The sequence below is a fragment of the Sus scrofa genome, chromosome 18, assembly GCF_000003025.6.
Source record: "Sus scrofa isolate TJ Tabasco breed Duroc chromosome 18, Sscrofa11.1, whole genome shotgun sequence".
NCBI classification, from domain to species: Eukaryota; Metazoa; Chordata; class Mammalia; order Artiodactyla; family Suidae; genus Sus; species Sus scrofa.
In genome coordinates this window covers 48346155-48360279 of record NC_010460.4, presented here as the reverse complement: position 1 = coordinate 48360279, position 14125 = coordinate 48346155, and the positions used below count along the sequence as shown (strand labels likewise).

Genomic DNA, 14125 nt, shown 5'->3' with positions numbered 1-14125 from the left:
CGTCTGCAACCTACACCACAGCTCACGGCAACGCCAGATCGTTAACCCACTGAGCAAGGGCAGGGACCGAACCCGCAAGCTCATGGTTCCTAGTCGGATTCGTTAACCACTGCGCCACGACGGGAACTCCTCATATGGCTTCTTATATGCCAGTTGTCCAGATATTGCTCCCTTAAACAATATTCTGATTAAGAGGGTTTTAATTTAGGAATTTCTAACATCTTATATTTCATTTTTTTTTTTTTTTTTTGGTCTTTTCAGGGCCTCACCCACAGCATATGGAAGTTCTCAGGCTAGAGGTCGAATTGGAGCTACAGATGCTGACCTACGCCACAGCCACAGCAACGTGGGATCCGAACTGCATCTGCGACCTATGCCACAGCAACACTGGATCCCTGATCCACTGAGTGAAGCCAGGGATCGAACCCATGTCCTCATGGATACTAGTCAGGTTCGTTACTGCTGAGCCATGATGGGAACTCCCTCATGTTTCATAATTTCAGTTCATTGATTTTTTTTTTTTTTTTACTTCTCAGGGCTGTACCTGTGGCATATGGAAGTTTCCATGCTAGGAGTCGAATCAGAGCTGCAGCTGCCAGGCTCTGCCACAGCCATAGCAATGTAGAATCCAAGTCGTTTCTGCTGCCTACACCACAGTTCACAGCAATGCTGGATCCTTAACCCACTGAGCAAGGCCAGGGATCGAACTCACGTCCTCAAGGATACTAGTTGGGTTATTAACCCGCTGAGCTACGACAAGAACTCCCAGTTTGTTGATTTTTAAAAAATGTTTTTGGAGTTTCCATTGTGGCTCTGTGGGTTAAGAACCCGAAGTAGTCTCTTTGAGAATATAAGTTCCATCCCTGGCCTTGCTTAGTGGTTTAAGGATCTGGTGTTGCCATGAGCTGTGATGTAGGTCACGGAGGCAGATTGGATCTGGCATTGCTGTGGCTGTGGTGTAGGCTGGCAGCTACAGCTTTGATTCATCCCCTAGCCCAGGAACTTCTATAGCCAAGTGCAGCCATAAAAGAAGAAAAAATTTTTGGTGTTTTATGCTTTGAGTTTCTGTTTTTTTGCTTCTGTTTGTGTCTTACCTTATTCTGCCTTTAAAATGGATTTTTAAAGATTTGTTGAATTTGAGCACCTTTTCTAGATACCAGAATCCATCTTTAATGTGCTGTAGCTTCTCAGGATACCATTATATTTAGTTGGTGCCAAAATGGTCAACACAGTTTGCTTGGCTTAAAAAAATTATCCTAGGAGTTCCCGTCCTGGTTCAGTGGTAACAAACCTGACTAGGATCCATGAGGATGTGTGTTCGATCCCTGGCCTCAGTGGTTTAAGGATCTGGTGTTGCTGTGAGCTGTGGTGTAGGTTGCAGATGCAGCTCAGATCTGGCTTGGCTGTGGCTGTGGCATAGGCTGGCGGGTATAGCTTGGATTAAACTCCATCTTGGGAACTTCAGTATGCTGCGGGTGTGGCCCTATAAAGCAAAAAAAAAAAAAAAAAAAAAATTATTCTAGGGTATTTAATTGGTACACATTTTAAAACATAATTATGGCTGCATATAGAGGTCTTAGCTCTACTTCTGGAAAGGATTTTAGCGAGTATATGATTGGAATATAGTCATACATATGCAAAAGTGTATTTGCATTTAGCCAACAATAAGGTAAGACTACTTTTACAGGTTTCAGCATGAAGAAATATGATTGAAGAAAAATATGCTTCTTTATGTCTTCTTTTTTCCTGTCTTTCTTAGGGCAGAACGTTTTTGGGGAGCTTGATTTTTGAAAAGGAAATAAAAATGAGGATTAAAGCAACCTACCAAGATGGGACGGTTATTGCTCAGGCTGAGTATGGCAGTGTGGATATAGGGGAAGAGGTGGCTAAGAAAGGATTTGCAGAAAAATGCAGACTTACTTCCAGCACCAGCATCTCGGAGGAAAAAAAATCGGATCCTGGTCAGCTTGTCCTCAGGAACCTCAAAAACCCCATTCCCTTGTGGGGGCATAGATCGAACCAGTCAACCTTCAGCAGGCCAAAGGGGCGCTTAAGCGGGAGGTTGCCTCTTGAGCTGAAGAATGAGAATGATTCAGGAAATCATGTGACATTTCCAAAGTAAGCTGTGGTGGGATTTATGGTGATTTTTGATGTATAGCAGAAGCCCTTTTCATGGTAGAAGTCAAGGCTTGTATTTTTGGAGTCCTCTGCTACTTCCGTGATTTTGAGGGATGATACTGTTCCTGTTTTTCCCAAACATGCTTCAGCAAGAATATTTTAATTAAAAGCCATTTTGAAAGAAGTTATTCCTAAAATTGTTTGAAGTTAACATACCAACTCTTCAAGCCAACTTTTTTGAAAACACTTTAAGAAAAATAAAAATTACGCCTGAATCTAAATTATTCAGGCAAGAGCTATGGCTTTAATATGGCTTTAAGAATATTTTGATGAGTTTTAGGGAATTGCCTTTTCTTTTTAACAGAAGAGAGGCCCTTTGTTCTTCCTGTGAAAATTTACTGTGAGGGAAATCGATTATTACAAAAGGTGCTCATCTTTTAGATAATTTTGAATCATGAACTTGAAGCAGAAAGACAGATTTGGTGTTTAAAAGTACCAAACCATTCGTATACTTCTGTGTTGTGATCCAGGCCACAGTGCCATGTCTTGGGTGATACAGCTGTTTGTTGGGATTTTATCAGTGCTTTAGGAACCAAACTGTCAAAGGGAGCGGGGGTGATGAGGAGGAGGGATTGGAAGAAGCTGATGTAGAAATGTTTTTTACTGTATTTGCTGGAGTAGATACCTCAATGAGGAAGTTGAAACATGTTTTCTTTGAGATTTGGAGGCATTGTCTTTGAAGTATGATTTTTTTCAGTTATAAAATCCAGTTTGTGTTAAAATATTTTTAAGTGTTGAGCTAGGTACAGGTTTTGGTTTCCAAAATTAGCTTTAACATTTTATGGTATAAAAAGCCCAAGAAAATTTTAGATTTTGATCTCTGATACTCTTACACAATTTGGTTTTTAAAATGAGTGAATTTGTTTTTAATAGGGAAAATTTGGCTGTTGGTGACTTTAATTTAGGGTCTAATGTCAGCTTGGCAAAAATAAAGCAGGACCAGAAACTGATAGAAGAAAATGAAAAGCTTAAAACAGAGAAGGAGGTTCTTCTGGAAAGGTATAAGGCGTTAGAATTGAAAGTAGAACAGACCGCTCTGGAGCTGCAGGTACGATATGTTCAGTGGCTTAAGGTAAATCATGACCAGTTGGGAAATCGGTATATTCTCATTTGCACTTATTTCATCTTCTGTTTCCTTTTGTTTCTTTCCCTTCCTTCCCTTCCTCTCCCCACTCTTTTTAGTCTCTTTCTTTTATATTTGTTTATAGATGAAATTTTGTCTTATGCTGCAAACTGTTTATCTTTGGATTTTCATTGGATGTTTGAAAGATTAATAAATTCTCATTTAGATTTCCTTTTGCTTTTTTTTTTTTTTTTTTGGTCTTTTTAGGGCTATACCCATGGCATATGGAAGTTCTCGGACTAGGGGTCAAATTGGAGCTGCAGCTGCCCGCCTACACCACAGTCACAGCAACAGCAGATCTGAGCTGTGTTTGTGATCTACACCGCAGTCACACCAGATCCTTAACCCCCTGAGTGGGACCAGGGATCAAGCGCGCGTTCTCAAGGGCACCAGTCGGATTTGTTGCCACTGGGCCACATGTCACATTGGGAACTCCTCCTTTTACGTTCTTTAAAAAAACTTTTAACTTTGGAAATTTTCTAACATTTTAAAGGGAAAATGGAACAATTAGTCTTTATATATACATTACCTGATTTTTACAGTTATTAAATACATGGGCAGTCTTTTTTTTCAATCTGTACCTCCTGAGTTATTTTAGAACAAATCCCATTCATAGCATTTTAGTGTATATCTCTAACAGAAAGGACTTCAAAAAAGACAACTGTAATACTATTATACTTAAAAATTAATGTTAATTCCTTAATATCATTTAATATCCAGTCAGTATTGAGGTTTCCCTTACTGTTCCATGAATATCCTTTTATACTTGGTTTCTTCCGATCAGAATCCCAGTTAGGTCCATACATTGTGTTTTGATTGATAAATCTCTTAAATTGTTAAATCTGTTTCCTTGTTGTTTAACCGGCGTCTTATATCTTTGTGTATTTCCTTTTATGGTAGGAGGCCTAAGGTTTGCTCAGATTCAGGGAAGTTTATTTTCCTTCCAAGAATACTCTGTGGTTTTCATATCTGTAGTTTTTTTTCTGACACCAAATATATTATCCCAACACCATTTTCCAATTTTCTAACACCAAATGGATGTCCTACAATTTATTTTTGACACAGACTCCACAAGTTAAGGACTCAGTCCCTCAAGACTTTGCCCAGTTCAGACACCAGCCACAAATCAGGTCCCAGGCTACCCACGTTTCTTCCTGGCTGACCATATAAATTTGAGCTTTCCTATGATCCACCCCCACCCCCTGCCCTTAGTTCAGTAATTCACTAAAACTAACTCATAGGACCCAGGAAACTGCTCTACTTATGGTTACAGTTTTATTATAAAGGATATAACGCAGGAAAAGCCAAATAAAAGGAACAGATGTGCAGAACTGATACGATGGGGGTGGAGATGGGGTAAGGAGTAGGGGGACGTCTCTGGGCCTGCTGCTTTCCCGGCACGAGTTTGTTCACCATTCTGGAAGCTCCCCCAAACCTCATTACTCTGATTTTTTTTTAAATCAAAGTTTCATTACATAGGCCTGGTTAAGTCATTGATCATTGGTAATTGAATTCATTCACCAGCCCTTAAATTCATACGTGACATTCTTCAGGGAATTCTGAAGACTAAATCCATAAATCTTGGGTTTTATCTGTTACAACTAATCCTTTAGTCAGGGACATCCTGCTAAAAGGCATTTTGGAGATATGGTTTCTTATCTCTTAGGAAACAGTCGAGTTTTTTTTTTTTTTGTTTTGTTTTGTTTTAAAGAGGTTTTGTTTACAAGGAGACTAGTCACTTTTATTTTCTCTGGGTGTCCTAGTCCCCTTCCTGAAGAGAGTAAGTGGATAACAGAGCATCTCCTTTACCTGTTGAAGACACAATGCCTTTCCTTCAACCGCAGAAAGTTCCTTGGCGCCTCTTTGTGGCCCGTCCTCTCTTCCTCCCACTCAGGGCAACCACTGCTCTGGTCTATTTAACCATAGTTTCATTTTCCTGGTCCTGTACTTTATATAAATGGAGTAATCATCTGATACATAGTCTGTTACGTCTGGCTTCCTTCACGTAAAGCAGAATGTGGTGAGATTTATCTCAGTTGTATTTATCAGCAGTTTGTTCATTTTTATTGCAAAGTAGTATTTCATTTTATCAATATACCACAGTTTAGATCCTCATTCTCCGGTTCATGGGCATTTAGGTTGTTTCTAGTTTTTGGTCATTATGAGTAAATTACAAATATTGTTGTACAAGTCTTTTTGTGGACATGTGGATTCGCTTATCTCAGATTGTATTCTTTCCTCAGCCATATCTGTTCTACTGATAAGCCCATCAAACGCATTTTTTCATTTCTGTCTACAGTGTTTTTGAGCTCTGGCATTTCTTTTTGTTTCTTAGAATTTCCATCTCTCTGCTTACCTTGCCTGTACCTTCTCGCATGTTGTCTGCCTTATCTGGTGGAGCCCTTTAGCACATTCATCATACCATGTTTTAGATATGTGGTCTGATAATCCCGCCATTCCCGCCATATCTGAATCTGATACTGATGCTTGCCTTGTATCTTCCAACTGGGTTTTTTTGTCTTTTAACAAACGTCTTGTAATTTTTCTTGAGAGCGAGGGTAAAAGGAGCTGCTGTAAATAGGACTTGAGCAATGGGGTGATCAGTACGGGGGAGGAGAAGTGTTTTGTGGTCGTAAGAGACTAAGGAGGGCTCAGTCCTTGAGCGCGCCTGTGCCTCTGGACTGTGCATTTCACACCTGCATCTAGTTTCGCCCACTCCCTTTAGAAAGGACAGGATGACCTGAGTGGGCTTTCTCCTAGGTTAGTCAGCCTTGGGTAAAACCCTAGCAGGTTAGGCTCTGTTTAAAATAGTTTCCTCTGAGAGCAATCTTGTTAAGTATAGAGTGTTCTAGCATATTTCAGAATGGTTCCTTTTCCCTTCCCCTGCTGGAAGGTTGAGGGGACTTTTCTCTGATAATTACTGTGAGAACCTGGTGGAGATCCAGGAGGTAAAAATTAGAACAGTGTGAGGGCGTGCTGAGGGTGGGGTCCCCCGATGTTTTTACTTTTCAGAGTTGTTTGTACTGAGCCTCTAGCAGTTCACCTTTGGTGCTTGAGGGTCCCACTCCAGACTGGCTCCCTGTGGGGGTTGCTCCTCCAGTAAGTTATGATTAGCTTGTCTGCTCTCTCCAGCTTTGCCTTGTGACCTTAGCTCTCAGTCATGTCTGAGAAGAGTTGTCTTTTAGTTTGTTCAGCTTTTTGCTTGTTAGGATGAACTAGCGACTTCTTACATGCTGGACTGGAAGCCGAAAGTCCTTAATGTTTTAAAGAACTAATTTTTGGTTCTGTTGTTGTTGTTTTTTTTTTTTATTATTTGTCTCTTCTATTTTACAGATTTCTTATTGCTATGATTTCCTTCTCCTGTGTTTACCTTTTGTAGGTAGAAATTCATATCATTGTTTTGTTTATTTTTTATTCATATCATTGTCTTTAATCCTTTGTTTTTTTATAATGTTTAAAGATATTTCCCTTAAGCATGGTTTTATTTATAGTTCACAAATTTTGATATGTTGTTTTTATTTGATCAAATATTTAAAAACTTTTTTTTAAATCAGCTGTTTAGAAACGTGTTGCCAAATTTCCACATATTTGGAGATTTTTCCCCTAACGCATTTTTGTTATTGATATTTAATTTAATTTTCTTGTTATCAGAGAACATCCTCAGTATGGTTTTAAGTGCTTTTACATTTACTGATATTTGTTTTATTACCCAGCATATTGTTTGTCTTTGGAAATGTTTCATGTGCTTTAAAAAGTCACATGTTTTCTACGTGGATGGAGTAGAAATGTCAAATCGATTGACAGTGTTGTTTCAGGTTTTTGTATTGTGACTAATTTTCTGTTTACTGGTTCTATCAGTTACTGAGAGAGGAGTGTTAAAATCTCCAAATATTAATGTGATTGTATTTCTTCATTTTGTTCTGTCAAGTTTTACTTTGTGGTTTTGAAGCATTCACATTTAGAATTGTTATGTCTTCTTGATGAATTGACTCATTTGTCTTTACAAAATATCCCCGTTTATTGCTGGGAATGCTCCCTGCACTAAAGTCCATGCTGCCTGATGCTAATATAGCAATGTTTACCTGGTGTATATTTTCCATCCTTTAATTTTTATCTTCATATCTAATAAGCATTTCTTAGAAGCAGCGTGTAGTCGAATCTAAGTTGTCTTCATCCAGATAATCTCACATCTTTTAATTGGAGTGTTTTTAATGGAGTGTTTCATATATGTAATTTTTGATATGGATGGGTTTAAGTTTGCCCTTTTTTTTTCTTTTTAGGGCTGCACCTGTGGCATATGAAAGTTCCCAGGCTAGGGGTTAAAGTGGAGCTGCAGTTGCCAGCCTCTGCTACAGCCACAGCAACGCTGGATCCTTAATCCACTGAGTGAGGCTAGGGGTTAAACCCACATTCTTGTGGATACCAGTTGGCTTCTTAACCTGCTAAGCCACAGAGGGAACCCTATGCCATCTTTTCTGTTTGTCTTATTTGTTCTTTGTCTTAAAAACATACGAATTGTTTGTCATCTGATTTCTAGTTTTTTTTTCTTAATAAGTGAGTTAATAATAAGTTCAAGACATTTGAAAAACAATCTAAGTTGACAGTTCTTTTAGATTTAAATGATTCTTTAATATTTTATAATTCATATCCACATGTATTTCATTAGCAGTTTGTATTAAAAGTTTGCTTTTATGGAGTCTCTGCAAAGCATTAGAAACATTTTCAGAGATTCACCAACTTTTTATTTTCCCACTTCTGTTTCTCAGATTTATTTAATTTTTGAAGTAATTATCATAGCATTTACAGTGGATATAAACAAATTTAATAACAAACATAGCTGCTTCTTCACAGTCATCCTCCTCAGCAGTGGAAGAAGGACATGAGCAGCCCTGAGTGCGACTTACTGTTAATCAGTGTTCAGTGTGCCCTGGCTCTCTCTTTTCATTTACCTGAAGAATTGGAGAGAATGTGAACACCAGAGAACGTGTTGTTTAAATATTGAGTAAAAGTTCTGTGTTTAACTATGTGATACCTGGTTTGTATTGGAATAAAACATCTAGTTCTTTATCCATATTATTGCTCTATACATTATTTTGTATAATTAAACATATCTTTGAGGTGCCACACAGAATCAGGGAGTTTAATCTAGCTTGGGTCCAGGAAATGATGTTTTTGATTCTTTTATAATGCAGAATGATATCAGGCTTCATTAGAAAACAAATTATCATTGATAATCATTTGGGTTCTAGGGCAGTCTTTTTTTTTTTTTTTTTTTTTTTTTTTTTTGTCTTTTTGCCTTTTCTAGGGCCGCTTCCCGCGGCATATGGAGGCTCCCAGACTAGGAGTCTAATCGGAGTTGTAGCCGCCGGCCTACGCCAGAGGCACAGCAACGTGGGATCCGAGCCGCGTCTGCAACCTACATCACAGCTCATGGCAACACCGGATCCTTATCCCACTGAGCAAGGCCAGGGATCGAACCCCAAACCTCATGGTTCCTAGTCCAGATTTGTTAACCACTGCGCCACGACGGCAACTCCTAGGGCAGTCTTTATTTATCTTTTTGAAATCTAAATATTAAGACGTATAGAATGTGAAAATTTGTTTTATTTGGTTTCTTATTTGGAGGAAATGTGACAGTGTCTAAGGTGTGTGAAGATAGAAATAGATTATCTTTTTCAGATCCCAGCTAGTAGGGAAATCACTGTGTGGCCTTTTTTATTTTTATTTTTTAAATGGCAGCATCCACAGCATGTGGAAGTTCTGGGCCAGGGATTGAATCTGAGCCCCAGCTGCAGCCTGTGCTGCCGTTGTGGCAGCGCAGGATCCTTTAACCCACTGCACTGGGCTGCACATTGAACCCACACCTCCACACTGACCCAAGCCACTGCAACTGGATTTTGAAGCCACTGTGCCAGAGCGGGAACTCCTCTGGGCTAACATTTTTTAACCTTTAAAACTTTGATTATGCCTAAAAATTATTGAAATAACAGTGGAAATACAGTTTCCTATTTGGGTGTGACTAAGCTGTGTTTGTTCTTTGCTTCAGCAAGAGAAAGCAACTACTGTGGATTTGACTAAACACTTAGAAAGCACTCTAAAGACTCGTGTAGGTACCAGAATGAAAAATCTGGCAGCTAAGGTTGAAATGTTGAAAGAAATTCGGTAGGTAAAAAAGAAGTCAGTGAATTTTATCATATATATAGTTGTACGACCATCACCACAACCTAATGTTAGAATGTTTCCACCCCAAGTCCAAAGTCCACCCCTCCCCCAGAAGATGTGGTACATATATACAGTGGAATATTACTCAGCCAAAAAAGAATGAAATAATGCTATTTTCAGCAACATGGATGGACCTAGAAATTATCATACTAAGTGAAGTTAGAGACAGACATCATATGATATCACTTACATGTGGAATCTAAAAAAAGGATACAAAAGCATATTTTTAAGAAGGGTAGTTTAAAACAAATGCTGATTAGTTGGTGCATTGTTTACATTGTACACCTGCCATTTTTGCTTTGAAACTTGATCTTTGTATTTTTATTACTTTAAAGAGGGAAACTAAAAATAGTTATTCTTGAGAAAAATTTTATAGTGTTTTGTCAGTGTTCTGTCTTCACTATGTGGAGTGGTAGTGTCCAAAAGTCATCTGTGAAAATGAAATTGAAAAATCAGCACAACTCCTAAGTTGTAGTTTGATATGGGAAATTACTGTGTTTCATTTTTTTGCTTAGGGTTATTTTTAGGCCTATACTGAAACTATAGATTGCAGTGCTCTGAATTATTTAATTGGATTCTGTCTAAAGAAAGGAAAAGTAGTCTTCATAGAGTTAGAAGAAAAGTGATCTTCATGGAGTCAGAAGAAAAGAAAACAGTGGTTAGTTCTAGTGCAGAGTTTATTCAGCATATCTTAGACTCTATATATTAATTTTATAGGGATTCTGCTTTATAGAGAAATGTTTTATTGTTGGTTAGGGATAATTTTTCACCCGTTTCTGAAATATGGAGAAAAATAGTTCTCAAAACAACCTACTTCTATTTTTGTGCTATACACACAGGTAAAGCAGTAATTCATTTTATCATGTACTTTGAAACTCTAAGAAGATGTTGGTCTTTTGTCCAGTGCGAAATTATATTCTCCAGTGTAAATCCATCAGTTGGCATCTAATTTATAAGTCTTTATAAATAGTTTGAGTAATTTGCTCTCTCTAGAGCTTCAACAACTACTAATGCACAGCCAGAAATTCAAGTGACTACACTAGCAAAGATATGAGACAGACTTTGGACTAACACTATCCAATATATTTTAATCCCTATCTGAGGAGATAAAGTGCTGTTAGATTGGTGGCAGTCTAATTGGAAACTAGGAAAAAGAAAAGGATGAGCCTTATTGGCTTTGTCAGTTGGTCTCTCCAATTGCTTTGTTTTTTGGATTTTTTTTAAAACTGCAAATGCTTGTCTGCTTATTAAAATAGAAGGATTATCTGCCTGTCATCTTGGTAAGCAAGATTGGCTTAAGTATAAAATTTTTAAGGAAGTATTTATAAATCTAGCTTGATATCATTTAAATTTTTCAGACTTTTCAAGGTATCCTTAAACTTTTTTTTTTTTTTTTTCTTTTTATGGCTGCATCTGTGGCATGTGGAAGTTTCTGGGGTTGAATTGGAGCTACATTCCTGTGCCACAGCCACGGTAACACTGGATCTGAGCCACATCTGTGAACTATGCTGCAGTTTGTGGCAATGTTAACGCACTGAGCAAGGCCAGGGATCGAACCACATCTTCTCAGAGAAAACATCAGGTCCTTAACCTGCTGAGCCACAGTGGAAACTCCTTAATGAAAAGTTTTATGAAAGTTATGTATGATTTTATATAGTTTTGAAAAGAACCTTTTCATAGCAAGTGTTGTAAATAGTAACTTTAGACCATTACTATTTAAGTATAATTTTTTTCTTACATTACCTTTAAAATTTCTTAATCTTTTCCTTTTTGCTATTTTTAAAAAATAGACGTGTCAATATCAATATTCGTTTTGGAAATGACCTTTCAGATGCTATACAAGTGTTGGATGAAGACCGCTTTACTATACCAGCTTCTTTGAATGAACTGGAGATAATTTGGGCAGAATACAGTCTGGCTCAGGAGAAGATTCGAAGTTGTCAGGATGTGGTGAGTCAAGAATTTTTCTCTGTTATGATTTTTGTGTGCTGACAAACTGGAGTAGATTACTGGATAAATATAGAGTCGTAATTGTCCCTCAGATAAAGTTGTCGTTTTATTTCCCTTGTACTTATTTATTTATTTTTTTTTTGGCTGCACTTGTGGCATGCAAAATTTCTGAGGCCAGGAACTGAACCCACACCATAGCAATGACCCAAACCACAATGACAATGCCTAGTCTTAAACCCATTGAGCCACCAGGGAACTCCCTGGTGACAGTGCCTAGTCTTAAACCCATTGAGCCACCAGGGAACTCCCTGCCATTGTTATTTTCATTTATATATTTTGTACAGTTCCTTAGCTTGATTGGCATGTATACTTTTGATAAAAGATTCTTTTCTTTCGCCTTCATAATTAGTTATAAAATGGTCTAATTGAACTTACAGAAAAGAGAATGTTCTGGAGTTCCCTGGTGGCCTAGCAGTTAAGGACTTAGCATTGTCACTGCTGTGGCGTGGGTTTGATCCCTGGCCTTGGAATATATGCAAGCCATCGGTGCAGCCAAAAAAAAAAAAAATATTAAAAAATTCAGGCTTTTAAGTGTATGTGCCAGACACTATTACAAGTAGTGGAGACATGAATTTGTTTAAATTGTGGTCCTATCTTTTTGTCTTCTTTGGGCATGGGGTAGATATATAAATAGATTTAATATAGTTTGGGAAGTACTGTAATAGAAATAATGCATATGGTTCTTGGATATATTTCATACCTATTTCCAAAAATAGCCTCTTGGGGGAATTGGAGGTTTTATCTTGGTGGAGATTAACTGAATCTTGAAGGTAAATAGATGAAGGAATTAACAGTGGGATGGGAGCAGGAAGGAGGCAGTGTGTAATTAGTAATGGACACGTATCATTTTCTTAAGAAAAACAAATGTTTTTTTTTTTTTTGGTTTTTGGGGCCACACTTGTGGAGTTCCCAGGCTAGGGATCAAATCGGAGCTACAGTTGCCAGCCTACACCACAGCCACAGCAACACCAGATCCAAGCCACATTTGTGACCTACACCACAGCTCACAGCAATGCCAGATCCTTAACCCATCGAACCCGCGTCCTCATGGATACTAGTCAGATTCGTTTCCACTGCACCACAGTGGGAGCTCCACAAAAATTTTATTGTTGCAGAAATAATGGGAAAAAACAAAGATTGGCAGAGGAGGACTGTTCAACTTAGATCTTATTTCTGATAAAGGGAAAGAAAGCTCTTTTGTCAGTTTGGTGATCTAAGGAGAGAGCTGTTTGTTCTAAATGTTGCTATGTTTGGAGAATGTAATATTAAATTTTACTGATTTTATATTTTTTTCATATAAGTCATTGTAGTAGAAGCACCTGATATATTAATGGTGGTTATTCCTTTTTTTCCTTCCTCCAGAATGAAGGGAGTATTTTGGTTGCCGAAAGAAATGAAGTACAACAGAAGCTGTACATGGCAGTAGAAATTTTTATCCTGGAAGTTGATGAGTTACCTCTTAATAAACGCTTGAAAACACTGCAGGTTGGAATTTTAAAAGATACTAAATATACATTAAAGTGTTTATTAATTGAGAGGTGAAATTAGCATTTACTTTTATTCTTTGTTTTTTTTTTTTTTTGTTTGTTTTTTGTTTTTTGTTTTGTCTTTTTTGCCTTTTCTAGGGCCGCTCTTGCAGCATATGGAGGTTCCCAGGCTAGGGGTCTAATTGGAGCTGTGGCTGCTGGCCTGCACCAACACCACAGCCACAGCAATGAGGGATCCAAGCTACATTTGTGACCTACACCACAGCTCACAGCAACGCTGGATCTGTAACTCAGTGAGCGAGGCCAGGGATCAAACCCGCAACCTCATGGTTCCTAGTCGGATTCGTTAACCACTGCGCCACCACGGGAACTCCAGCATTTACTTTTAGACTTGAGACAGTATTGATAGCTGCATCTAGGCTTCTGTACTGTACTTACATAAATCGTTTTCTCTTGCTTGTGCTGCTGCTTTTCTGCGCAATGCAAGGGACAGAGAGGGGCATGGGAAAAAGGTGCTCATTTCTCACAGATGTTTCCCACAGATTGAAGGCCTGTGGCATAGGCCTTCTCCCACTTGTAGTGACTGTATCCATTCAGTGCTAAGCACCAACCATCCACTTTCTCTCCAAGGGTTTCTCAGAGCTTTGTGATAAAAATTTCTGGGGGAGTTTCCTGGTGGCTCAGTGGGTTAAGGATCTGGTGTTGTCACTGCTGTGACTTAGGTCACTGCTGTGATGTGGGTTTGATCCTAGATCTGGGAACTTTCTCATGCCAAAGGCATAGCCAAAAAAAAAGTATTTACGGGATCTATTAAGTTTTCCTTTTGTTTCTGTAACATTTCTAGAGTTTGATTCCTAGAGACAGCCATCAAGCTCTCTTGCCTCTTTAAGTACTCCCCCCCCCCCTTTTTCCTTTTTTGACTGCTCCACGGCATTTGGAGTTCCAGGGCCAGGGATCCGAGTCATAGCTGTGACAATGTTAACCCACTGTGTTTGGCCAGGGATCAAACCTGTGTCTCAGTGCTCCAGAGACACTGCCAGTTCCATTGCTTCACAGCGGAAACTCCTTCCAGTCCTTTCTAAAAATGCACTTAAAAAAGTGCACA

General features: G+C 38.5%; 1 protein-coding gene across 3 annotated transcripts in view; it reads left to right on the top strand.

Moving 5' to 3' along the window:
* The window catches only part of STK31 (serine/threonine kinase 31), a 69629-nt gene that overhangs the window by 22079 nt on the left and 33425 nt on the right, over positions 1-14125 (top strand). For 2 of the 3 annotated variants that reach the window (XM_021078731.1, XM_021078729.1), the window contains 6 exons: positions 1760-2118; positions 3052-3226; positions 6635-6676; positions 9348-9463; positions 11314-11473; positions 12896-13018. In XM_021078731.1, the coding sequence (XP_020934390.1) occupies positions 1760-2118; positions 3052-3226; positions 6635-6676; positions 9348-9463; positions 11314-11473; positions 12896-13018 (975 nt within the window). The remainder of the gene's footprint in view (positions 1-1759; positions 2119-3051; positions 3227-6634; positions 6677-9347; positions 9464-11313; positions 11474-12895; positions 13019-14125) is intronic. The other variant, XM_021078730.1, reaches the window with a different exon arrangement.